This window comes from Carassius gibelio, chromosome B24 (genome assembly GCF_023724105.1).
Source record: "Carassius gibelio isolate Cgi1373 ecotype wild population from Czech Republic chromosome B24, carGib1.2-hapl.c, whole genome shotgun sequence".
Classification (NCBI taxonomy): Eukaryota; Metazoa; Chordata; class Actinopteri; order Cypriniformes; family Cyprinidae; genus Carassius; species Carassius gibelio.
The window spans coordinates 13,413,613-13,440,994 of record NC_068419.1 but is presented as its reverse complement, the minus strand read 5'-3'; the positions used below and the strand labels follow the sequence as shown (position 1 = coordinate 13,440,994).

Below are 27,382 nucleotides of genomic sequence, written 5' to 3'. Positions count from 1 at the left end.
AATTAGTTATGAAAAATAACACGTTTAAAATATTTTAATGCAGTTAACAAACTGGCCCCGTCTCCAGACCTGTACGTCATCTTACATTTCATATTGCTGTTGACAAATATGATGCAGGGCAAAAACTCCATGAATGCCCTAAAATTCAAGATATTGGGGCAAAATGCTCCTGTATCAGTTTTTGTCTCATATTTATATCAAATGGTAAGCGATTTCACACGAGCACCGAGCGCATATCACACAAGTGCTGTTTATGTCAGAATACCATGAGTGCAAATGTGATTTTATACAACAATTTAGGAATTAAGAAGTTAATATTGTGTTTGATTTTAAACACAATGTTGTCTGTTTTTACTCCATTTTACCTCATTTGTAAAATTACGTTTTATGTGTATAGTTTTCTATAATGAAATTGTTAATCTGGTTTTCGTTTTGATTTTTATAAATAAATTGATTTATTTAAAATTGGCAGAGAATGAAAATCTATGCATATTTAGTCATTTCATATATATCTATATAATTTATATAAATTATTTATAAGAAATGGAAGTATGCAAACTATAGATAGATCCTGATAGTAATATAGATGTCACGTGTGCTGCCCCCTTGTGGTTGCTTAGGGACTTTAATGCATGATTATTAAAAGCTCCAGAACTGGCGTTCTCTTAAGATCAGTAATATTAACAAGCATAAATGTTTATATCTCCAGATGTAGAGTGCTTGTGTATGGCACACTTGATTTAGCATTTATTTAATGTCATTTAGTAGAACTTTATAGTAGTCTTTTCTGATAGACGACGACAGCCTTGGATAAACAAAAGTACAGTTCTGAATCTTCGAGTCGACATTGTTTATCTGAAATGCACTGCTGTATAAGGTTTCTTTATCTCAACAGGCCGAGTTGGACTTTTTTTCAAACTCGAGCCAGAATAAAAAAAAGTTGCAATGCATTAGGGGCCTGTGTTTCAAATGCATCATAGATACATCAGGACTGTAGTGCACTACAGCCAAGTGTGCATTTAGATTTCTAAGGTAATAAATATTTTTAAAAGCTTATGATTGATGATGTCTTTTAAAAGTCAGATCAGTGATGTATTTAAAGTCAAGCTGCGTTCCAGCCCATGCAAAGTGTGTGCATTTAGAAGATCTTGCTCTGAGGGCGAAGCAATCTAGGGTTTAAAGATGGTAACCAAACCATGGCAAATGGAGTAGTGTTCGCCTAGCCTGCTTTAACTCGATGTGAAGTGTGTCCTAGATTCCAGCCCTGTGTGTGTGTGTGTGTACATGTGAGAGGGAGAGGGGTGTGTTTCAGCAGGCAGACTTCGAACTCTCCAGCATTTCCCTGCTGAGGTCGAAATCCACAAGACTGAGATACCAAACCTTGTAACTATGTTGTTATGTATGATAAGATGCATTGGAATGTTATGTACAAGAGGATATTTTCATGTGCATACAAACCCACCAGAAATGTGACCTTGACAAACACATTTTAATTAGACTACAAGCTGATTAAACCACATTAAAATACTAAGCTAAAGGAATTCCCTTCTGTGTTTGCAGTCGAGTGAGTTGGATGATATTCTGGATGATCTGCAAAACAGTCAGCCGGGCCTGTTCTCAGATTCCCGGCCTGTGTCTTTGCCTGCTGCTGTGGACAAGCAGTCAATCATCAATGACATCCTGCAGATGACTGGAGAGGGTGGAGCCAGCCTGGGTCCCCAGCAACAGAGAGCACTGCAGGCTGTGGGCCAACAGAGTGAGTAACACACACACATTCTCCTGCAGTTTTCACCCAATGGCTGGAATAAAGTACATGACTTGTGAAATCTGAACAGATTTTAAAACGCTTGGCGTTCTGTACTTGCCAAATTGGTAAACAGTTGCAAAGAAAAAATAAATGACTGAGGGTACGTTCACACATTATTGATCGGCCTAATACACAAATTCTCATTTCTGTAGCTTACACATAGATGGCAAACAATTTAAATGATATCATTTTTAAAAACTTGCACTTTAAAACCAATTTACAAAAGTTTGCATTTTCATTTTCACTTTGTAAATGACTGGCTAAAATGCATACAAATTTTCAGTTTTTAGTTGAAAATTGTGTCATGTAAATGCCCTGGGAGGTTCACACACTACCGACTTACAAGGAGGTTCACTGAGTAGTCTTGGATTTTATTTGCAGTTGTTTACAAGATGGCAGCAGGAGGAAAATCACTGTGTCCACGAACAGCATCCCAATGCATTTGCAAAAACATATTTGGAATTACACAAGCTTGAAAATGAAGAGTACCCAGAGTGCTTTACGTTTACTTGTCATATTTTGTGCGAAACACCCTGAAACTATTCGAGTGTGCCCAGAGGCTGACTGAAACTCTGAGCTGGTGGAACATGAGTTTCTCATGACGCGTTTGTTTCTCACCTGCATCACTTCAGCTGTGATTATTCTGTCACACACAGTCATCGAAGACTTGCCAAAAATTGCATAGACCACTAATGCTACACACAGTTTGTGTGCGTTTAGTCATTTGCATGACAATTGTCGACTATTAGTACAAAAAGTGATCCTACATTCCTTAGTGTTCACACACAAACCATGTTATGATGTTTATAATACAAAACTTTGGTGTGCATAAGAGAATAAAGAGCATGAGTCTTCAACTCCAAGGTTTTGAAAGTTTGTGTATTTTTTGTCAACCGTTAATACCACGGTTATTTTTGCAATTTATTGTTATTTGCTGTTTGTGTTCATAGTTTTCAGTGCGCAGCGACCGGGTCAGCCCGGCAGAGCTCCTCCGGTCAGAAGCGTGTCGTTGGATATGAACATGCCTGCTAAAGGAGCTCAGGGTCAGTACCCTCAGATGAGGAACAACAGCCCCTACTCGCTCATGCAGCAGCAAGGCATGATGGGAAACCACAGTGTCATGCCTAATCAGCCCAACATGGTCAATGCAGGTGAGTTTAGCTGGGGTCCGAAATGAAGCGCACTGCAGTGCTACCGATGCAATAACAAAAAATAAAGGCCAGGAGTGAAGTTTGTCTGTGCATGTGCTGCAGAACAAAGGGCTTCCCCCACACTTACACCTACAGTGAGAGGAAAGTTCCAGTGCCGCACCGACCATGTACAAACCAAGTAATGCACAGTCAAGCATGACGTTGTTGGCTGAGAAGAAGACAAATGTGTAAAACGGCACAAAACTGTTGAGTCAGATCAAAAGCAAGCCCCTCTGTGTGGCTTTTGTTTGTGTGTTTGTGTTTAGGGGGTTGCATTCGCTTGCAACTGAATGTGCGCATAAGGTGAGACTGTGAGCGGTTAGATATGAATGACTCATAACCTTAGGAAAGAATAGCAGGGCTTCTGCTGTGATCATGTCAACGTTTTTCAGGTGGTCGGATTTTTAAATATCACATTTCTGCGCATGAAATGATATATACCACTATTTTCTTTTCTATATCTAATTTTTGTCAGTTGACCCTTAGCTTAGGTCTTTGATACTCTGGCTAAGTCAGACAAGCCTTATAAAACATACAGACATGTTGCAAAACATACATCACTATGCCTTATTTTTAGACAATTTGATAACACATGGATAAAGGGACCAATTCTCACTATTAACTAGTTTCTTATTAGCATGTCTATTATTAACATATTGGCTGTTTATTAGTACTTATAAAAAACATATTCTGCATGACCATATTGTATATCCCTAATCCTAACCAATACATAAACTCAAGAACCATCTTACTAACTATTAATAAGCAGCTAATTAGGAGTTTATTAAGGCAAGAAATTAATAGTGACGCATTTTCTTTTACAAAAAAAAATGTTTGTGGTGTTATTATGCACCATTTATAAGTGCATGTTTTTATAAAAGAAAAAAAATTTAAATACCTTTCATTAAAAAAAAACAACAACAACCTTTTCTCCACTAATGATATAATGTTGTTTTTCCACTGAATAATATTATTAACAAACGTCTGTGACTTTTGCCTCAATAAACTCCTTATTTGCCAAATTTCACAACCCAATTAAATAAACCAGTATTACTCTAATATAATATTCTTGAAATAATCCTTTTGGCCACACTTTATTTTAAAGGGGGGGTGAAATGCTCGTTTTCACTCAATATCCTGTTAATCTTGAGTACATATAGAGTAGTACTGCATCCTCCATAAATCCAAAAAGTCTTTAGTTTTATTATATTCATAAGAGAAAGATAGTCTGTACCGATTTTTCCCGGAAAAACACGAGGGCCTGGAGGCGTGACGTGTGGGCGGAGCTAAAGAATCACAAGCGCGAGTAGGCTTTTGCGTTGAGAGCATGTGGAAGCTGTGACATTACCGTGAGGGAAAACCCATCATCCAAAACAAACCATGGCTTACAGTCAGATTTAGCCGTTTATTTATGATCCAGAATCAGATCCAGAGGCTGAAACTGAACGAAAGCAGCAGCAGCAACGACTCGCTCCGAGCGGGGCTCGAACCCGGGTCTCTGGCATGGGAGGGGACGCACTAACAAGGAGGCAGAGATATTTGAAGCAGTTTTACTCACCGCCTGCGGTTCCAACACACGATCGTGGCCCTTTTTCCTTGGGATTGCATCATCCTTAAGAAATAAACGATACGCAAATCCGTCGTCAAACTGGGCCTTGTGAACAAGCATCTTCGAAATGCAGGGAACAAACAAAAACACTTGCACAACTCCGTTGATTCTCTGTAAAAATAAACTCCATCCACTGGTCCCTTAATGCTGTTTTTTTTTTTGGTAATCTGTGCAGGGTTGTCTGTGCAGGGTTGTCGCGATGCTCTCGCTCTGATCAGTGAATCGCTCTGATCAGTGAAGTCTGTTGTGCTCTCAGTGCTCTGCTATACGGGTCGGGAGCGCGCGCTCTTCCGGCAGAAGTGCCTTAGGACCCATATAAGGAAATTCCGCTCCATCTAACGTCACACAGAACCATACTCGAAAAAAACTTTCCGAAACTTGTGACAAACCGGAAGGAGTATTTTGGGAACAAAAATACTCCTTCAAACGTACAACTTAATTTTTGAAACTTTGTCCATGTTTAGCATGGGAATCCAACTCTTTAACAGTGTAAAAAACTCAGTATGCATGAAATAGCATTTCAACCCCCTTTAAGGTCCAATTCTCGTTATTAACAAACCATTAACTAGTAAGGTTTAGTTCAGGTATTGGTTAGGATTAGGGATGTAGAATATGTGCTTTATAAGTACTAATAAACAGTCAATATGTTATTAATAGGCATGCTAATAAGCAACTAGTTAATAGAAAGAACTGATCCCTATACTAAAGGTTTGCCTTCCTTTTTAACATGTCTATATTGACACTTTTGATCAATTTTATTCATTCTAGTTGAATAAAAGTGTTCATTACTTTTTAAAAGAGGTGTCACTGTCCACAAACTTTTGAACAGTAGTGTAAATTCTTACTATAAAAAAAGATTGCATTATTTGTATTTAATAAACGTTACCTTCAAATTAAAAGGCCTTCTCTTTCTCATTCTTAAAGGAGTGATGGGTAATAACGGTCCCCGTGTAGGTATGCAACAGGAAGGTTGGGGCGCACAGGGTCCCGGTCCCGTCGGAAACGCGGCTTCACCCGTCACAACTGCTCCCGCCGGCCAGCACTCTCTCCCGCAGGGGGCGCTCCACTCTCGCATGGTGCCCAACTCTGGCGCAGGCATGCCCATGAGACCCAACAGCCAGCCTGGACCCAGACAGATGCTTCAGTCCCAGATGATGTCCAATGGTAAAAAGACATAGAGCAGGAAGAGTAGACTTTTTAGTGGGCGATTTATTTACAATTAAAAGTTTAAATCATGTTTTATCATCTGCTGTTTCTCCCTCAGCCCAGTCAAACATGGACATGGGCATGGCTGGCCACCAGTTTCCCCAGCAACAAGCACCGCCCAATCAGACGGCTCCATGGCCAGACAGTGTGATGCCTATAGAGCCGGTGCCATTTGGGAACCAGAACAGGTAAACAGCATTTATTAGTGTCACTATTGTTAGGTCCTCTACTTTATTGGAGGTGTGTGCTGTGTACACTTGTTGGTGTTGTCCTATAAATAACTAGACAGATACACTCAGATGTAATATGTGATGGGATATCCCATTATTCATATCTCAGTTCTTTAATGAAAGCGTCTCGTCTCTGTAAGCTCTATGTATAGCGGTTCTCAGGAGGATGTTCTGTGCCCTCCTGCCCCTGAGGGTCCGGCCGATGAGGGTGCTTTGCTCAGCCAGCTCTACACAGTTCTCAAAGATTTTGACGGCCTAGAGGAGATCGACCGTGCTCTAGGCATCCCGGCTTTAGTGGGACAGGTAGGTTGAACACTTTTGTCTCCTTTTTTCTTTAACCATATTGACCAATCAAAATACTAGTGATGCACGGAAATTATTTTTTTACCAAACCCCAGAACCAAAATTTTACTTTATTTAAATATCTATTAATTAATCAAATGTACTTACAACTTACTATCAAAAAATGAGTTATTTATTAATCAGCTAATTGATCAGATTTATGAACACTCTCTTTAATGATATAATTATGTTTCTACTCATTTAAACGGTGATTGTAATAAAAACTTGTTTTCATGAGAGTTTGTTTAAACTTGCATTTAATAATGAAAACAAATGTTTTTCTCTTTCACATTATTGACTAATCAGAATACTTAGTGATGCACCAAAACAGTTTTACCGAAACACGGAAGCCGTGGAGTTAATCAGTTATTAATATTAATTAATCAAATGTACTTAGAATAATTAACACTTAAATAACAAGTTATATATAAACATTTTCATTTCATTTAAGACAGGTTTAAATTAACTTTTTTAATATAATCATCTTTTACTCCAACTTGTTGTTGAAATATGTACATTCAAAATTTAAACAAACTTGCTTTCATGTCAGATTTTGTGCAAACATAAATAATGGAGAGAAAAAAGGTTAAGTAAAAATATAATAAATATACAATATAGTAGATTAGCTAAATTCTCCTCTCTAGAGATATACAAACTAAAAACTATAGACACTGAAAGGTAAATGTAAGGAAGGTAAATGTAACTTCATATGACATTATTTACAAGCTGTTTTGTTGCCATCTTTCTAGAGTTGAGACACTGATTGAATGGTTATATTACACAAGATTTCTTTTTCAGTTGCTGAAATTTCAGTGCATCAATACAATATCCAGTACCAGAACAATCTGATTTATGATGTGCACCAGCTATTAATACCACACACAAGAGAAAAATACGCCGTTACTAAGTTTAAATTTAATGGTTCAGTCTCAGCCGGTGGAGCAGGATCAGTTCCCCGGTCAGGACCCCAGTATGATGATGGATCAGAAGCCTCCCATGTACGGCCAGCAGCAGTACGCCGCCTCCCAGGCCCACATGCAGCAGGGCGGCTACACACCCATGCAGGACCCCAGCTTCCACGGCATGACGGCACAGATGGGGCAGAGGCCGGGCTACCCCATGCTCCGCATGCAGGCCAGACCAGGACTCAGGCCCACCGGGGGCGTCCCCACCCAACCCAATACACTCAGACTGCAGCTGCAGCACAGGCTACAAGCACAGCAGGTACAGTTTATACTCTCATACCTGAGATGAAACAACAGTCCTGCCATTAGTTTTAAGCACATAATCATTTACTTAAAGAGAGAGTTTTCACAAAAATCATTTACTCACTTCAATACCATGTCACCTCTCGTGCCTTTAAACACAGTGGAAGATATTTGAAAGAACATTAGTAACCAAACAGTTTTGGTGACACTTAATTGGTGACACTTAGCTTTGTTAATCCAAAGACTTAAATGCATGAACTTTTTTTATTCTATTCATATACATTACATGCATTGTAAAGCAAAAAGTGTAATTGAATCTGAATCAGACTGGTGAAATAGTATCGTCTGTGGTTAGCTGCCCCCTGCTGGTCATTACAGGAATCAATCCTTGACCTCATTTTGGGTTTATTTAGGGGTCACGCCTCATAACTTTTAGCTACAATTTGAAAATTATATCGAATTATATATAATCACTATGTAATTAAGATGAACATATTATATATATATATATATATATATATATATATATATATATATATCACAAATAAACGCATGATACACAATTTTACTATTATATACAGTATTTATAATTATTTTTATTATATAGTAACTGTGTATTTTTAATATACTATATTGCACAATGGCTGATTTCAATGCCATTCGAAGACAATATTTTTAATACAGCTCTAGATTATATTGTATTATATACATACGTGTATATATTTAAGAAATATATGTATTATATATTTATATTTATAACATAAATCATAAATAATCAAATATACACACACACAGACAGACACACGCACACACATGTAAAGATTTCTAAAATATTATATACATGTATGTGTGTGTATTCATATATAAATATACACAGTATACACTAGATACATAATCTGTTTATTTTGGATGCGATTAATCGATTTTGAAAGCACTATTACATTCATGTTCATCATTTTTTTTTATGTAAAGTCAGTATACTATAAACAAGAGTGCTGTTGTATTGAACAGATCAGTTGTTTAGATGTATCACTTATGTATTGAATGATAGAATAATACTACAGTTTACCACTTCTGTTTGTGTCTGCTCCAGAATCGTCAGCCTATGATGAATCAGATGACTGGAGTGTCAAATATGAACCTACCTCTAAGACCCAACGTTCCTAATCAGGTACACCAAATCCCTTCCTGCATTCTCCTTTGTGCTCCAATCTCGAGCTTGCCTAAACTCTCTGTCTTCCCAGGGGACAATCAATGCTCAGATGCTGGCCCAGCGGCAGAGAGAGCTGCTGAGTAATCACTTGCGCCAGCGTCAGCTGGACCAACAACGTCAGCAGCAGCAGCAACAACAGCAGCAGCAGCAGCGCAGCATGGTCATGCGAGCCCAGGGCCTCAACCTGCCACCCAACATGGCAGCGGCCGCAGCAGGCATGCCCGGAGCCATGAGCAACCCACGGATCCCCCAGGCCAACCCCCAGCAGTTCCCCTATCCGCCCAACTACGGTACAGGACTGGCCTCGCCGCCCCCCTCCAGCAGCCCTTTCTCCCCCGGTTCTCCCAACCTCCCCGCCCCCCAGCTCCTCTCCCACAGCGCCATGCATGGCTCTCAGATGAGTCTAGCTAACCAGGGGATGCTGGGCAGTCTGAGCGGACAGTTTGGGGCTGTTATGAGCCCTCAAATGCAGCACAGTGCCTTTCAGTTCCCCAGCTCAGGTACTGCCTGCCCTTTCTCTAAGTCTGTGTGTCATGCGCTTCCACACACACGCACAAACACCTGCGACCAGCAACACGACAGGCTGAGCTTGTGTGATAAATCAGTGACGTCCAGGGCCAATCGACATGGTTTAATTAGAAATGCATTAGTCCAGATACTGTCAGCTGGGTTAAAATACTAGTCCAGCAACTTCAGTCAAATACAGTCTTAAAAAAATGTCTTTAATCCTAAAATAATTAAATACTTATTTTGATGCAAAAAGTTTCATTTTGTCACTATTTGCTATCCCCCATGTTCTTGGGTTTTAACTTTTTTCATTTGTGGGATGCAAAAGATGATTTTAACATTCCAGGAAGCTTTTTGTAAAATATACAAAAGTGAATGAAGACTAAACGTCAACTGTAAAGCAGCTTTGACACAATCTGCATTCTAAATAGCGCTATATTATTAATGGTGACTTGACTTGATTTGACTAAACTCAAAAATGACAAAAAAAAGCACCATAATCGTGTTAAAAATATAAATAGCCAAGATATTCTTAAAAGATTGTCTTTTGTGTTCCATGGAAATAGGAGAGACATGTTGTTATTCTTAATTAAAACTATCAAAAAGCTTTTCGATAATTTAATTAAACCTAAATTAAAACATTTAATGAAAAACCTGAATCTTAAAAGCTTGCCTTGGCAAATAATGGAATTAAGTTCTAAAATAACTAAAACCCAAAAATTAAAACTAAAAATGTAAATAGTGACTGTGTGTGTGTGTAGTAAATAACTAAATTGATGAGATTTATATTTTCTGGATTAGATTATCATTATGAGATTAGATGCTGCCATAAAATTAAAGACCAAAATTCATTAGTATCTGATAATGTATGTAATTTTCATTGAGTATTTGGGTTTATAAATATCTGTCTGTAGTTGTCAAGTCAAGTACTGTGTGCCAATAGGTTATTTAAGCAATGTTGAAAGATCATAATGGTTGTGGTAGAATGTGGCACTAGAGGGCAGAAGAGTCACTTTAATCTAATGAATATATTGCAGCAATATTTCAGGTTCCTTCCAACTTAATTTCTATAAAAAGCATGCTATCTATTACCACAAAATTGTGATTCACAGCTCAGTTTGTAAAAACAAATAGTGTGATAATTTGCATATTTAAAATTGTGCTACCCCCTCAATGACCCTGTCGGGTTTCCATTGAAATGACATGCTTATTGCATTTCGCTCTCTTTTTTGAATAACTGAAGTACAGATCGGAAACATTAAGACTTTACTTTTTTATTTGTTATAATCCAGAACATCCACCTTTGTACTTTGGCACAGTAGATCTATTTGTAACACATTAGCTACTGATGCAGTCAAAGCCAGTATCATTTAAGCCAAGCTTACATTGTGTTAAACTGTTGACAATCGTGCCTATGTCTACGCCTGTGCTGTGTCGTGTGTCAGTGTCTGTCCTGCCTAGACTAATTGGCTGATGGTGATCAGTGGAGGCGGAGCAGTTGATTTTTAAACCAATTATGCGGTGACCCAGACCCCACCCCCAATCCCGCCCATTACTCTCCCACCCCTTTTCTCTGGCTGTCTCAGCCACTAACACTAACCTGCATGCGTAACTCTGCCTTACTGCCTGCTCATAACACCTCTAAACCCCTCTAGTATACTCTTGATTCCTCACTTTTGATTATGGGGAAGGGCTGAAATATTCTCAATTTGATTTCTGCTTTGACATTTCTAAAAATGATGATCAGCTAATCTAAACCACAAATGTGTTCAGACTTTGATGTTGTGATTTTTAATCATTGTTCTTGTCATAGTTGCAATTATAATACATTTCTAGGTGCTAAATGTGGATGTTGTTTGACAGCGTAATGTGAAAAGTGCTATAAAATAATGATTTCTTAATTTGTGTTCAATATTTCCTTGATGTATGCTTATTTCGAACCAGAATTTGTCTCCTCATGTCTGGGTGTGCATGTGTGTGTTAGGTATGAGTCAGCAGTCGGACGGCGGGTTCGGAGGCGCCGCCACCCCTCAGAGCCCCCTCATGTCTCCCAGGATGGGCCACGCCCAGAGTCCCATGATGCAACAGGCGCAGGGCAACACCTCTTTCCAGTCCTCCCCTGACATGAATGGTTGGACACAGGGCAACATGAATGCCAACAGGTGCAGTTTTACATCTTTCATGCAATCTTTTGCAATTGAATACATATTTCTCCATTTTGTGTGTGTGTATATACAGTGGTGGCCAGAATTATTAGAACACTAGTATTTTCACCAGCTAAAAATGGTTTTAGGTCAGTTATTTCTATCTTTTGCTGTAGTGTGTCATTAAGAAATATCAGTTTACATTTGCAAACATAAATTTTGCCATTCATTGTAATAATCCAGCGAGGTTTTTGTTCACATGAGGAGTCTGACTGACAGCAGCCAGTGCTCCACACAGAGATCTGATCTCATCATCATCCAGTCCGTCTGGAATAACATAAAGAAACAGAACAAATCCAGAAGAACTGTGGCAACATCTCCGAGATGCTTCAAGAGACCTACCTGCAAAGCTACCTGAAAAAATACGCACAAGTGCACCGAGGGCAAAAGCTGCTTTAAAGGGGGGGGGGGGGTGAAATGCTCGTTTTCACTCAATATCCTGTTAATCTTGAGTACCTATAGAGTAGTACTGCATCCTTCATAACTCCAAAAAGTCTTTAGTTTTATTATATTCATAAGAGAAAGATAGTCTGTACCGATTTTTCCCAGAAAAACACGACCGGCTGGAGGCGTGACGTGTGGGCGGAGCTAAAGAATCACGAGCGCCAGTAAGCTTTTGCGTTGAGAGCGTTTGGAAGCTGTGACACCGTGAGGAACAAACCAACCAAAACAAACCATGGCTAACAGTCAGATTCAGCGTATATTTATGATCCAGAATCAGATCCAGAGGCTGAAACTGAACGAGAGCAGCAGCAGCAACGACTCGCTCTGAGTGGGGCTCGAACCCGGGTCTCCTTAGGACCCATATAAGGAAATTCCGCTCCATCTAACGTCACACAGAGCCATACTCGAAAAAAACTTTCCGAAACTTGTGACAAACCGGAAGGAGTATTTTTGGAACAGAAATACTCCTTCAAACGTACAACTTAATTTTTGAAACTTTGTCCATGTTTAGCATGGGAATCCAACTCTTTACCAGTGTAAAAAACTCAGTATGCATGAAATAGCATTTCACCCCCCCTTTAAACGCAAAGACGCATGACATTTTTTTGACAGCATCCTCATTTTACAGCTTTTTTACCCAAGTGCCTAAAACTTTTAACAATACTGTAGCTTTGCAGGTCGCTCTCTTGAAGCATATAGGTGACGTTGCCAAAGTTCTGGATTTGGTCTGTCTCAGTTTGTTCTGTTTCTTCATGTTATTCCACACAGGCCCGATGACGATGAGATCAGAACAGCACTTGCAGTATTTCTTTTTATGAGTAATACTTTTTATGTATCACGAAAAAAAAAGAAATTAAATGAAAAGAAATGTTTTTACAACCTGAAGGGTCTTATGCATTTATCTGCTTCCCTCCACAGTATGTTCACTCAGCAGTCGCCGCCTCAGTTCGGCCAGCAGGCCAGTAACAACATGTACAATAGTAACGGCATGAACCTCAACGTGTCCATGGCCACCAACTCAAGCAACATGGGCCAAATGGGCAACCAGATGAGCATGAACCCTGGACCTGGGGGCGGCATGGCCAACATGGCCCCTGAACAGGTTAGAAACACACTCACACACACACATCAGTTTCTGAGTCATGTGACACCTTTGTCTATGAAAAGTGTAAACGTTTATTGCCTTTTGGGAACCCATTTGAGCACCGCTGTTCCCAACAGTCAACTAAACGAAATGATTTAAAAGCTCAAGCTACTTTAAAAACACATCTTTAGAGTGAAACTGCTTTACAGCACTTGTCAGACTCTCAAACTTTTGATCGCTAATGAAGCTCGTTTAAACTCCTCAATGTTCCACCCAGGAGTTTAGTAAAAAGCGATGTGCCGTAGATTTATTGGATGCATTAATATGCTCAAACCATTAGATGTAGAATGTCTAATGGTCAGACTTTAAGTGTCTGAGGTCACCAAATAGCATCGTCATCTCTGCAACTAGCTCGTTAATAATTTACTCTAATTATCCTGGGTAATTTTGCAGATGAGAGGGATGATGCAGAACTAGACATAATAGGAGAGTGATGTGATTAGTTGCTGGCAATTAGTGCCTGTTTGAGGTGGATAAAGAGATCATGTATGCAGACATGACAGAGTTTGAGTGCTAAAAATCAGACATGATGTCTATAAGTCAGCTAGAGTTTGACCAAGCATACCCACACACATTCCTGCACTCCCTGAACTTCATTTTAACTAAATATTAATATCTTATATTGTGGTTTCAATCATATCAATAATACTTTTTAAATGCATTATTTATTTTGTGTTATATTAGTGTGTTATATAAGTTATAAATACATTTGTATTTGGTATGTTTAATGTTAAAAGGTTGAATTTTATTTTGTTTTAAAAGAAATTGATACTTTTATTCAGCAAGTGCATTAAATTGCTGAAAAGTGTCAGTAAAGAGATTTAGAATGTTCCAAAATCAATGCTGTTCTTTTGAAATTTCTATTCATGCAAATTCAGAAAAATTTTCAAAATAATATTACAAAAAAATATGAATCAATTTATTTCAACACTGATGACAATCAGAATGTTTTCTTAAGCACATAATCATCATATAAAAGGATTTCTAAAGGATCACGTGACACTGAAGACTGGAGTAAAAATGCTGATACAGATTTATCATTTCAAATATATTAAAATAGACATCAGTTATTTACAATTTTAAATAAATATATTTTATATTTTAAATGTTTTTCTGTTTTTGTTTTATCAAATAAATGCAGACTCTTCCTAAAACTTTGTATCTTTTTTTTTTAATAGTTCTTTAATATATTTTCTTAAGTGATGCTCTCTCGGCAGTAACAACGGTTTTTATGCTTTACACAGTCCGCTGCAGCTTTTAAGCTTCATTAAATAGTATGAATATTTAACCAAGTTGCATCAGTTTGATCATGTGCACTTCGTGTTTTTATAAGTCCATGGGCCTTGAAATCTCAGTCTGCTGATTTATTCCCAAGATGTGTGTATATTCACTAGTCTTTTAATAATTTAGCGTTTTGCCATTAGTGGAGGTTTAATGAATTATTACTCTCTGTTTCTTAGCTGTAATTATCTCTTCATGACAACACAAAGTTTGGCATTACAACACATTTCAGTGAGGGGTGCATGAAACTGGGTTACAAGGGCTTTTAAAAATTACTTTACCTGTCCTGATTTATTACAGTATTTCTTTGGCTCATGCTCCACCCAGTCAAAGCTGCCAGAACAGACAAATATTGTATAACAAAATCATGCAAAATAATATTCCACAATCATATTCTTATAATTTTTTTGTTGTTTGTGTATATATTTTAAAATATGTATTTGTATTTAAAAAATGAATGTGTAAAATACGAAAAACAGACAAACCACTTTGACAGTGGCAACAACCACATATTTAAGAAAAAGATATGCGGTTAACACCTCAAGACCAAGTAGCTTAAAGGAAAAACAAAAACACCACTAAATAGCCCAGTAAACATTGAAACTGTAGTATATTCATGCCATGCTGCATACTGGGAACTGTAGTCAAAAACGCCATTTGAAACTAAACGCAGAAGTTTAAACGGACAGACTAACAAATGAAACCTGCTATGATTACTCTACTTTTAAAGCCTAAATTTGATTTAAACAACTGGTCTAAATAATATTCACATATGCCGTTCATTTGGGAACCTACAACATTTGCCCTACAGTTACAGCATGAAATACTATATAAACCTGTAACATTTTACATTTAGCGTTACCTATTTTGTCTCACAATTCTCTTTTGAGACTTTTTTTCTCACAAATGCAGCTTTACTTTTCGTATTTTGGACTTTATAACTTGATTTAACTCCAGATTAGCGAGTTTGTCCATTCATGTCTGGGGGAAAAACGCCAGAAGTGTGGGATATCAGGCCTAAACTCAAAAGAGAGAATGAGTTGATTTTTCTTATCAGAATTGTGAGAGATAATCTCAGAATTGCGAGAATAAAGTCGGAAAAAAAATGTCTCTGCCAGAAAAAAAATTAAAATCAATGACGACAGCTGTTGTTAAACGCGATAAACCGAGCAGACAGAAACAATCGTCAAAAATGCTTGCGTCTGCAGCACATAATTCTTACCAAAAAAAGGTTAAATAAAGTAATGGCCTTTGTTGTTATGTGTGCATCTAAAGATTTCTTAAGAATCTCACTACTTTGTCATGTGTGAAGTAATGTCTGTGTGCATGTGTAAAACAACAAACTGATGATCTATGTACTTATAATTTTAGCTGAAAAAATAGTAAAATATGCTTCTATGGTTTTGAATTGATTCTATGGTGTTTAGTCTAAGACCTGATTTCTTTTTCTCTTTCCCACAGCAGAAGTATTGTTGACCTGGGGCAGACGACATCCCAATGCAGTAAATGGAGTTTAATGAAGATGTTTCATGAGTGATTTTCAGCCGCAGCATGATCACGGAGAGTTTGGAGTGATGCTGTGCTATTTAAGCTGCTATCGGGCCTTACGGGTCTTTAGAGAGCCTGTCTACTGCCCCCTACCGGACATCTCTAGAGGATGCATCAGGGGTAATGGAGCTCAGAGGGGATGGACACTCTCCCTCACACACATACACTCACACACACACTGACACTTTGATCTTCTGGACCTAGAACCCCCCCACCCCCACCCCCCTTCAGTCGAGGACGGCCTTCTGTCTGGTACTTACACTGCAAGCCCTTTCCGTCAGTCTGCTCCATTGCATTCACCGTAGTGTGACTTAGGTCTCCCCTGAAAAGACTCTGTGACAGTGGCATCGGAATCCTTGTCTCCCATGAATGTATTCCTCCCTCTCTTTTTCCCTGTCTTTCTTCCTCTGGACTTCAGGCTCTTCTTAAGACGACGTTCTTTTTGCCCAACCATCTTTCTCTCGGACTCCTTTCCAATCTGACGTTCCAAAACAGGCAAGAGGACTGCATTTGAAATCCACACTCAAAATTCAGCCATTTTGCCTTTTTGTTTTCTTTTCTGTTTTGTTTCAGAGTGCAAATAAAGATAGAATGATGTTGAAATGGCATCGACATATAGATTATAAGACTTCAGATGATGGTTTGTAAAACTAGACTTAATTTAGACAAGAGGTTTATTGTGTATTAAATTAAGTTTTATTCTAATGTATAGTTTCTTTTTTAAAATAAAACTGTAGATTTCTTTATAAAGCATCGGTTAGAAAGAGAAAAATCACTCAGAGTGCATATGAATTGCCTCAGATTAAGAAAAACGTTCAACATACCTATGGATTGTGTTTTCCTTGGTCCAGTAGTTTCAGAAAGAACGTGAGTTTTGTGGTTAGTAAAATGAAATGCTGGTAGATTGTAAATACCAATAATGGGAAGGGGGAAATCTGTTTCATATTATATTTATTTTTTGATTTTGTTTTTCAATGTATTCTCCCTTCCTCCCCTCAAAGTCCGGTCTTAACTGTTTCTGGAACTGAGTTTCCCGCGACGAGCGTACGTTTGGCGGGAAGATGAGGATGCGCTGATTCCTATGGTAGCCTACTAAGAAAGGGGAGCTGGGGTGAGGTGGTCCTTCTTTCCTGTGTGGGGGTCTGGGAGGGTGCTGTGTGTACAGTGTACAGATACTCGCTTGCTTCTAAGCTTTTAGCCGGGAGCCCCACCGGAGGAACCCAACACAGCCATAAACTCAACACTGAAGCGTGCTTTCTTTGTTGTGTGGAGTGAAGTGCTTCATGCCAGATGCTGTAGGTACAAGGTGTGTGTAAGAAAAGACAACAAGCAATAAATATTACTTGAGGTTTTGTTTTGTTTTGTAATTTTTGTACAGGACTTTTCAGGAGACACATTTTTGCTCCCCGGTTCAAGCAAACTCAGTATTAAATACTTTTTTTTTTTTTTTCGTGGTTTCTATTTTGAGAAATACAACAACGAGATGTCCAAAACTAATTGTTCCTCAGTGAAACGCAGTTTTAAGTTCTGGTGTAGCCAAAAAATAATAATAAATAAATAGCATCATTTCTGTTTTGCGTGGCTATATTACTACATTCACACTTAACGCTCGCCGTCTTGAAATGTCGGATCAATGATACAGATTTGGATCACTACAGGCACGTGAATTCTTTTAACGCTGTAATGTACGCAATAGCCTACAGTTCGTGTTTTCTAGCCTATTTGAGGACGAAGCCAAATTTCCTATCCTTTGAATTGATCGGTAGACTTACACATAAGTTACCACTTTCGTTTTGTTTTTGTCTCCTGTCTCTGCACACAGTTTGTATCGGGGTTAAATTGTCAGCTTTTAGCTTCCGCTGAAAATATCGCCATGTCATCTGTGTTTAATCTGGTTTGTTAAAAAAAAAAAAACTAAAATGTACGATACTACATGTTTTTATTAAGTATTTACTGTATGTACCAGCAGCAACTGAGGTTTGCGACGACCAGCTCTGTCATTATGCGCTGAAGGTGTCGTGGTTGTGTACGAATATAGGCCTACCTGGTGTTCTGGTATAGTTTAGCTTTTCCTTTTAAACACTGTACATATGAATTCGTTTGGGTGAAACGTCACTCTGCCCACCATTCAAAACTTTCAGTATCCTTTGAGAATCGCATTCTCATGCGAGTTAAACACTCGCTTGAGTCTTAATAATCGATTTCCGTGCTAGCGTTCGTAAAGCACTCATTTATTCCGAGCTTTTTTGATCACAATTTCGATGAATGTTGGATGCCTTGAACAAGGACTGCCATCCAGACTCATCTATCATTGGAGAATAGCCAGTTTCGAGGTCGCACATGCACCACAGCCCTCTCTGCAAAGTCCAAAGATTGTCAAGATTTTGAAATAAATAATAAGCCATGACGTGACGGTGGGGCAGAGTTTTCTAGTCTTTTTATCAGTGCTAGTGCAAAAAGAGCCATTTGTCCTAAAATAAATAAATCAACGGAATTGTAACGGCTATTGAATTTCCTAAATATTTACCTTACCTTTTGGGGGTTTTTTCTGAGACTTTAAATGTCTTTTTGTATAGTCTGCCAATTTCTTAGAGCTAAATGCAACAACCTTAAAATGCTAAAACTTAGCATATTGCCTTAGATCTGTTTTACTGTCTTGTATATTACAAAAGTTGTCTGTATTATATTTGTATAGTGAATCATTGACAGGATCAACCCAGTTCAATACTGCTCATCTATTGCTGGATTCCTATAGGCCTACCTGTCTGTCTCTCTCTCTCTTTCTCCCTCACTGTCTCTCTCTCTCTCTCTCTCTCTTTCTCTCCTTCTCTCCTTCTCTCTCCTTTGTCTCAATATTGCTCATTTTCCATGCTTTGTTTGTGATCAGTTGTGGGTTTTATTATTTGTACAGTCTTGATTTTGCCCTCTCAGCTATGTGTGAAAATGAAGATGATGCAATGGGAAATCGAAGCAATATGTAATTTATAAGGACTTTTTGGAGAAAGCTTACAGTGTTGCGCTCCTGAGATGTATTTTTTTCCCCTTGCAGTTGTTGTCACATAAACATCTCTGTTCATCCGCATCGATGTGTGTAATCTTAGTGTGAGCCTTTTATGCAAAGTTAGATATACCGAGAGAAATTTAAATACAGTTATGCAAGTTGTCAACTAATATTGCTTTGCTGATGCTATTTGATGTTGAATCAAATTGAATTGTAAATAAAGAATTCTGTTATTGCAACATTTATAATCATCTCACGGCTCATGTTTTCTTTTTTAAACAAAGGTTTTGGATATTTAAAAAGGTGGGAAACCTTGTAATGGGATAGTATTGAATCAATAATGCTATTTTGGCCGGTTTTGCCAGTACGGGTTAATGGATGAAACGCCAAAAACGAATGCAACAAAACGTGTTTATTCCTATGTACATTTGGCAAATATAAATAATAGAAGAGTTCAAATGCAATTTGCCTTCGAGTTCCGTCTGAAATGTTCTTCTCAAATTAGTATTTTATCAGGCTTCCATGCGTTTACGTTCTGTTATTTCACTTAAAATAAAATAAAATAACCTATTCTTTGCCATTAAAGTGTAATTACTAAAACCTACACATCGGAGCGGATCAGAATGTTCATTTTAGAAGAACATTCCAAATGGCACTTAAAGGCTTTTGCATCTGAACTCTTCAAATACACTTACGCCTTGTTTAATAGAATGCCAGAAAACACTGACAATATAGATATTTTGTTGAATTTGTCTCCGCAAATTTGTGGTAAGTTGTTTGGTGAAATAATAATTTAAAAGTATGCAAAATATGCCTTAAACCCACAAAAAATTCTGTAATTTGTACATAATTTATAAATAAAATTAATTTGCATATTAGGCCTATTAATTAAATTATATAAGTTTATTAGTATAGTAGCCGGTGCTAATAATGACAGTAATACATTTATTTTGTTGTTGTAATTTGTGGTAATCTATATTAAGTTTACTTATTAGCTAGCCTATATTTTGCTAAACTAAAACAAAAAATACGATGCAGTCAAGATTGTGACGCACAACAAAACTAGCTAATGAATATAATTTATTCATAACAGTTATAGTTATTGTGCTATTATTTAGAACAACTAGGCCTATGTCTTTAGTTCAAAATGTGTAATCGTGCATAAGTTTTAAATCCTGCACCTTCTTAACAATTGTATGCAATTTAAGTTGTTCTTGTTTTGTTTTTTTTCGTAATAAAGCATCTGGCTGAGAGTAGTGGTAGTGCTGTGATACTTGAGCAGATGCTTCGTCTGTGATGAAACTCCACGCTCATGCACGCAGTTAATTCCCATTATTAAACTAATGCTGCCGATGACTTTCGTTTTCACAGAGAGACTCTAAACTGAGCTCGTGCCGTTCACACCGTCGCCCGGTTAGGAGCGGTTAACAGTGCGCCTGCAGTAGTTAACACATTAGAGACTGTGCTGCATATGAAAGAGAGCTGTGAGAGGAGGCTCAGCGCTGCTACAACGTGTTAAAGTGCAATTCCCAGAGGATGTACAGGACTGACCAATGACAGCACAGATCCGGGAAAGGCATCCCCTCTCTAGTAGCTTTCCTACACTCAACCATATGTCTTCAGACCTGTCTCAAGCTTCACACACGCAAGACCTCAGTCCATCGCTCCTGAGTCAAAGCTTTCCCAAACACAAGAAGGAGGATCTCTGGACTTGCACAAGTGGTAAGGACATTTGTAAACAAGTTCACTAAACAATATTGTGTAGCTTTGATGACAGCAATAACTTATTTGTGTTTTATATTGCATTGCCATTATGGATTTAAGCCCACACTTCATGTGCAATAACCAGCTGAGGTCAGGATCCAATGGAGCATGACACGTTTAATGCTTTTTAAAAGAGTTGGATAGGCTTCATTAATGGTGACCTTTCTTGCTGACCCTCTGTTCTTCAATTGTAGTGTCATGACCCTCATTAGTCTCTGTTAGTGGCGCGATTTGCAGTTAGTGATCTGTTTAGAAAATGGCCAATTGGAAAAAGTAGGGCAATACTGGAAAACTTTTGATTTTGAAATCTCTGCAGTTAATTCTAAGGGGTTAATTCTGTTTTAGGTAACTTTACAAAGCATTTCGCACTGTGTTTAACGTTTTCTTTATACTGGCTTTCTGTAGGCAACATTTGTGTATTTAGAAAGAAAGTCGCCTTTTTGTTTTTTTGTTTGTGTTGCAGAATTTTACTTGCTCAGTAGAGACACACTCCTGAAAATCGAGATTATTAAGTAATAAATTGTTCTTGGTCTTCCCTGAACATTTGCAAAAAAAAAAATATATATATATATATCGTTGTCTAAAAAGTCTAATCCAAGTTGTGCCAAACTACGAGATTTAAAGCTACAGATGGAGAAAATCTAAATGAAATTCTAAAAAAAAAAAAAAAAAGGTGGACGGAAACAGAGATATTTTTATAATGCTGAAAATATTTTACAGTCTACAGACTACAACTTTCAAGTGAAGTTCTCGGATCCCTCTCGGATCAGCTGTGGCGATGTCGGTGTCTCTCTCCAGTCACCCCGCAGTGAGGGACAGGAGTCTGGCTGTCTACCCGTCTCTGCCCGGCGCGCACAGCATCTTCCATCCGCTCAAGTCTCTGGGCCGCATGGTGACCGACGCACAGTCAATCATGCCGTTTAACTTCGCCGGGACTCCGTCTTTTTTCAGCCACAGCAGCCACCAGACCGCGGTGTTCCACGAACAGATCCTCAACATGTCCAGCATGCCGTATTTCCAGCACATGCAGCCGTCACAAAGCATGTACCCCAGACAAGACGAGCAGAGCACCGGCTCTCCGTCCGAGTTTAGCAGCCCGTCCAGCAGAAAATCATCTTCTGCTTCGTCGTCTCCGGTTAAAGCCAGTTTCAGCTGCCTGCAGGCCGCAGATCCATCGCCAGACACGCACACCTACAGTTTTACAGAGGAAGACCTCTTCACTGTCCTGTACGGATATTCCAAAAAACAAGGGCAAAATGTTGGACATGCCATCTCGGGACTATCATTTCCTCCCAGTACAGGTAGGAGTAGGCCTATATAATAATCGTTGGATTTTTTAGTTAGAAGAATGTTATTGTGCTGAAAAAATCTGACAATGTGTCTTACGTTGCACACACTGATAATGTGACTTAAATATTTTACGCATGTTACGTTGTTTCAATTAATATACTTATCATTATACTTTAATGTCACATTCTTCTAACATTTTAACTCATGTTTCTGCAATTAATTAGCTGATCGTCATCTTCTGCCTGTGGATACCCAAGGATTTGAACTTCCAGAAGGTAAATTAACTCTTTCTTTCTTTCTTTCTTTCTTTCTTTCTTTCTTTCTTTCTTTCTTTCTTTCTTTCTTTCTTTCTTTCCTGAACATTTCTCATTTGAAGTTTACAGCTGGCAATTTTATGGAGTGTGTCTTGAATGTTTCAGGTTTATCGATTCTCCAGACTAATTGTGGAAGCCTTTCCCATTATGGAATATTTGCTGATAAAAGCACAATTCCAAAAGGCACCAGGTTTGGACCGTTTCAGGGCAAACTTGTAAACACGAGTGAGATCAAAACCTATGACGACAACACTCTCATGTGGGAGGTAAATAATAAATGCTAAATTAAATGATAATTTAAATGCAGATTTTGTATAAAACGTCTGCATGGAACACTTGATTATCCAGTGACATAATCCATACAGGTACTTACTGATATGAAATAGTTGTATTAAATTCAAAATCTTCTTCTCATGCTAAGATCTTTGAGAACGGCCGTTTGAGTCACTTTGTGGATGGAAGAGGCGCTCCAGGGAATTGGATGTCCTTGGTGAAGTGCGCGCGCTTCCCCGAGGAGCAGAACCTAATTGCGGTCCAGTGTGAAGGCCAGATATACTATGAGGCCTGCAAAGAGATCCGAGCCGGCCAGGAACTCCTGGTTTGGTACGGAGACTGCTATGTGCAATTTCTGGGTATTCCTCTCACCCTCAAAGATTTTACTGATGGAACTGACCCGCTCTCGACCGAAGGTATGTGCGTAATGCAAATATCACCTCACAGAATTCTTTAGATAGAGATTTATAGTTCAATAGCGTCTGTTATTTAAGGTTATAACGTGTCAGTATTTGCAAATTGTTCACGTCTCCATGTGTCTTCGTTTCAGATTCTGGAGAGGGTTTCAAGTGTGATCGCTGTGGTAAAGTGTTTGCTTACAAGTACTACAGAGACAAACACTTGAAATACACGCGCTGCGTGGATCAGGGCGACAGAAAGTTCCCCTGCCACCTCTGCAACAGGTCTTTCGAGAAAAGAGACCGGCTCCGAATCCACATTCTCCATGTGCATGAAAAACACAGACCACATAAGGTAAATATATCTTCCTCCGTCTGAATCATCGGAGACTTAACGAAATAACATCTATGGTGCTGAAAGGACAGCTCCCCAGAAGCTGCACATAACCGAAGCCTAAACGAGAAAATATTCAAACATTGACATTTAGGCTATATTCTCACACTCAGCGTATTTTAAATTGTTTGGTTAAGAATAAGTTTGGGTTTATATGCATCTATAAGGGTCTTTCAACGAAACTGATGCCTTTTCGATTTTGGAACGCTAATTTAACTCAGATTTTTATTTAAGATTACACGGATTATGATTTTGTCATTTATCTATATAATTATAGCATAGCATAGGGGGTTGAAATGACAGCAACTGACTAGGACGGGAACACTGTTTTTGTAAGACGTATTTAAATCTAAACGATTTTAGCTTTTATTTCCATTATTTAATCAAATTATAATTTATTGCTAGGATATATCGAAAGCAAACAAATATGATTATTTTATTGTCATTTTTATAGGTTAATTTTGATTGGCATAACACTGATGTTAGTAGCTTTTTTACACATAATGAGGGACGCAAAGGACCCTTTTCAAGGAATGACCTGGATGCGTTAATGTTTTGGTAAAACTTGTTGCTGTTTCAGTACATCGTCTTGGATGTAATCGGTGTACACTTTTCCCCCCTCCATAGTGTTCCGTGTGCGGCAAAAGTTTCTCGCAGTCCTCCAGTCTTAACAAACACATGCGCGTGCACTCAGGAGAGCGGCCTTACAAATGTGTTTACTGTAACAAGGTGAGAAATGCTCGGTGCTTTTACACGTTCATTTTGAGAATTCGACTAATTGTATGCTGTATCTGAGTGCTTATTAGCGCTGGACGCACTTTTAGAAGACACTTGCACGTTAATTAATGACAGATGCACCTCCAGTGCTTTGTGCATGAGGATTAGGCCTATGCTTTAATTTATGACACTAAGAGACAAAAGTTTATCCGTGGCTTTGTTGCAACTCATCTCCTTCTATTCTTGAAGGGTGACTTACGCGTGAGTTAAGAGCCTTTCAATGGTCATGTCGTGCTGTTTGTGGACTGCAAGAGACAGTTTTATTTCTAGTAGCCTATAGACCGGAATAAACACGTAATAATGGCTATAAAAATGTAATTTTGGAAAAATGTTTATATGATGGCTGTGGTGATAATTATTTAAATATTATTATTATTGTTGTAGCCTACAATATTAATCATGTTAATAAAAATACACTCTAAAAAATACCTGGTTAAACAGGGACAAACCCTGGTTGTGATTAGGTTGTTTTAAATGTTTAAAATTCCCCATTTTACCCAGCGCTAGGTGGGTTGTGTGTAACCCAGCATTTTTTTAGAGTGATAAAAAATATAGGCCTAGTAAACAATTTAAGTCAACTTTTAAATCATAAACAGTTAAATAATAAAGTTGTGTGTAGTGTGTGTAGGCTTTATTAGCTTCCATTATTCAGTATGATTCATGAACACGTGTTTTTCCATTGTCCCAGGCGTTCACGGCCTCCAGCATCCTCCGCACGCACATCCGCCAGCACTCCGGCGAGCGGCCGTTCAAGTGCAAACACTGCGGGAAAGCGTTCGCCTCTCACGCGGCCCACGACAGCCACGTCCGACGGACACACGCCAAAGACAAGCCCTTCTCCTGCGACGTCTGTGGAACAACTTTCCAAGAAGCACAAGAGTTGAAATATCACATGACGACGCATAAAAGTACGAAGACATATTAAGGTTTTCATTTAGGTAGCTATAGACGACTTGGAAATTTGGAAAGGACTGAATTATCGACAAGAATATATAACAAATGCTATATATATATATTTGTTGGATTCATATGAGCCATTTATTAATATAATAGGCTATATATTTATGTAGGATATAATAAAACTTAACTCTCTCCCATCAGAACGACCACTTTCGGACAGCACTGTTGTTCTTCCTGGAGAAGACTCGCTCTTCCTCACCAAAGATTCTTTACATGCACAGAAACAGCTGGGAGACAGTTTCTCTTGTCCCGGGATGACCAGCATCACCTCCGAGTACAGACCCTGGAACTAATGCTGCAACACTCTTTCTGTTTGTTAGTCCGTCTTGACTTGCGTCTGTGTTGTTTGGTATTGTGTATTTTATTTAATAGTTACCTGTCCCCTGAGAAAATATTTTCGCTTTAATTTTATTATTTTAAATTTTGCTGCTATTTATTATATGTATTTGTCAAGAGAAATGCGTGTTTTTGTAGGCCTACTTTTTAAAGTTAGCTCAAAGCAAATATATCGTCGTGTAATAATGAGCTGCACAACCAAAGCCAGTTAATAAAACCAAAGCCGAAATTATTATTATTATTATTATTATTATTAATAGTACTGATTGTCCTGTATCTGTCGTTCTTTTCTATTTGTACAGTCTTTATCATGAGCTGTAACTGCTGTTCAGATATGTCAGTGTGTGTCGTCTGCAAACAAAAAAATAAAATGAATGATTTGAAAAATATCTGTTATAATTTCAATATTTTGGTTTTCCCTGTAGCTTTCTGAAAATTGATAAAGGAGTTTGAGGGTTTGCGCTGATGTGAAAATAATTGTCAGTGCGTAATTTTTTAAAATTCAAATCGATCGAAATATTCGACTAAAACATTCTGTTTTTAATATTTATTCAACTTTAATTTCAATATTGTTTTGTTATTAGCATGAATTAAGACTATGCAACGAAATCCAATACATTTCCACATTAAAAAAAAGAAATCACATCAGTTGTAGATACATTGATTCACAAGTCTATTTCAGATTTCTCTCCTTTTCTCTCTTTTACACAGAATTAGCATTGTATAAATGGAGTGGCCAAGGCTATTTCAGGGGGTCCATAGACCATGACATAAAATCATTGTATAACTCCAACCTGGCATAAAAATGCATGAATATATACTGCTCATTACTTCACATTACCCCACATTAGCATTCCTACCATAACTTTAAATGTTAGTCTGTTAAAACCTATTTCTCTTACTTCTATCAGCGCATTTGGAGCAAAATCTAAAATTAACTTGCAGGCTACAGTGCATTTTGTAAATGTTGTTCAGGGAACCTAAAAATTCAACTCCCTTCAAACAGCTGCCAGCTTTTGAGTTCAGCTGGAGTAAGAATTATTCAGGAATAATTAACAATCCTGCGATTAACTTTGAACATTAAGATTTTGAATGTTTTTAAAGAATACTCCCTGCTCACCAAACGTGCATTTACTTGATCCTAAATAGCCTACAGCAAAAGCAGTAATCTTGTGAAATATTTGTACTATTTAAAATAAATGCTTTCTATTTGAATATATTTTAAAATTTAACTTATTTCTGTGATTTCAAAGCTGTATTTTAAGCACCATTAGCTACTTTAGTCTTCAGTGTCACACGATTCCTCAGAAATCATTCTAATATGCTTATTTTTTATTACTAAAAGGCCTAATAAAAAAAGAACAATTATGAGTAAATATATAGCTAAAGGTAATTTTTGGGAAATTCTCTCTCAGCAAAGAAAATAAAAAACAGCTTATGAATTATTGTGGTGGCCGATCAGATGCCCATTGCCACCCTGGACACCCCTCTGTAGCAGAAGAGGAGGAGTGTGAACATCCCCCAACAGCAAATTAATGACAATGGACTACTGCAATGAGGTGGTCCAGTGTGGAGAGAATGGAAACAAAGGCGGTCTCACTGACATCTGCTGCCCCCTGATTGTGTCTTCATGCTACCAACTGTCTATGATGGTGAAGGAAAGAGAGAAAAAGGCTTTCTGACAGATTACTCCTTCCACATTCTCTTGAAACCCACAAGGACAACAAGGGGTCAAAGGGCGTAGCTAAATGTTGCAATCATTTGTCATGCAGTTTGTTGTGATGAAGTCATATCCTTTCCGCTAAGGCCTGAAACTTTTTATAAGTGTGTATTAAGTTAAGTTTAATGCATGTTATATCCTCAGTCATTAACTGTAAAATATACCTGAAATAACATCAGGGATCAAGCACATGTGGCTTTCTTAGCATCACTCTCAGAAATC

At 38.1% G+C, this 27,382-nt stretch overlaps 2 protein-coding genes across 6 annotated transcripts in view; both read left to right on the top strand.

The window, feature by feature from the left end:
• ncoa2 (nuclear receptor coactivator 2) overlaps nt 1–19,185 on the top strand; it is a 92,525-nt gene extending 73,340 nt beyond the window's left edge. For 2 of the 4 annotated variants that reach the window (XM_052596413.1, XM_052596414.1), the window contains exons 12-22: nt 1,561–1,756; nt 2,758–2,958; nt 5,531–5,770; nt 5,871–6,000; nt 6,183–6,345; nt 7,312–7,608; nt 8,686–8,763; nt 8,837–9,305; nt 11,297–11,474; nt 12,879–13,062; nt 15,847–19,185. In XM_052596413.1, coding sequence (XP_052452373.1) covers nt 1,561–1,756; nt 2,758–2,958; nt 5,531–5,770; nt 5,871–6,000; nt 6,183–6,345; nt 7,312–7,608; nt 8,686–8,763; nt 8,837–9,305; nt 11,297–11,474; nt 12,879–13,062; nt 15,847–15,861 — 2,151 coding nt within the window. In that variant the 3' untranslated portion in view covers nt 15,862–19,185. The remainder of the gene's footprint in view (nt 1–1,560; nt 1,757–2,757; nt 2,959–5,530; nt 5,771–5,870; nt 6,001–6,182; nt 6,346–7,311; nt 7,609–8,685; nt 8,764–8,836; nt 9,306–11,296; nt 11,475–12,878; nt 13,063–15,846) is intronic. The other 2 variants (XM_052596415.1, XM_052596417.1) reach the window with 2 other exon arrangements.
• Nucleotides 19,186–20,460: 1,275 nt separating this feature from the next.
• Nucleotides 20,461–25,865, top strand: prdm14 (PR domain containing 14). Of its 2 annotated transcripts, XM_052596382.1 has the most exons (9): nt 20,463–20,656; nt 21,419–21,999; nt 22,213–22,263; nt 22,408–22,568; nt 22,724–22,991; nt 23,126–23,328; nt 23,995–24,096; nt 24,833–25,052; nt 25,246–25,863. In XM_052596382.1, exons 2-9 carry the CDS (start codon nt 21,477–21,479, stop codon nt 25,395–25,397), a joined length of 1,680 nt encoding a protein of 559 aa, XP_052452342.1. In that variant the 5' UTR covers nt 20,463–20,656; nt 21,419–21,476; the 3' UTR covers nt 25,398–25,863. The 2 variants fall into 2 exon arrangements, with proteins under 2 accessions (XP_052452343.1, XP_052452342.1); XM_052596383.1 differs by lacking the exon at nt 23,995–24,096 and having other exon boundaries at nt 20,461–20,656; nt 25,246–25,865.
• The last annotated feature ends 1,517 nt before the right edge of the window (nt 25,866–27,382 follow it).

Coding starts and splice junctions, on each gene's coding strand:
- prdm14 (XM_052596382.1), top strand. CDS start 21,477: ATGTCGGTGTCTCTCTCCAGTCACCCCGCAGTGAGGGACAGGAGTCTG. Junction 22,569..22,723: donor ACAACACTCTCATGTGGGAG/GTAAATAATAAA, acceptor TCTCATGCTAAG/ATCTTTGAGAACGGCCGTTT. Junction 25,053..25,245: donor TCACATGACGACGCATAAAA/GTACGAAGACAT, acceptor CTCTCCCATCAG/AACGACCACTTTCGGACAGC.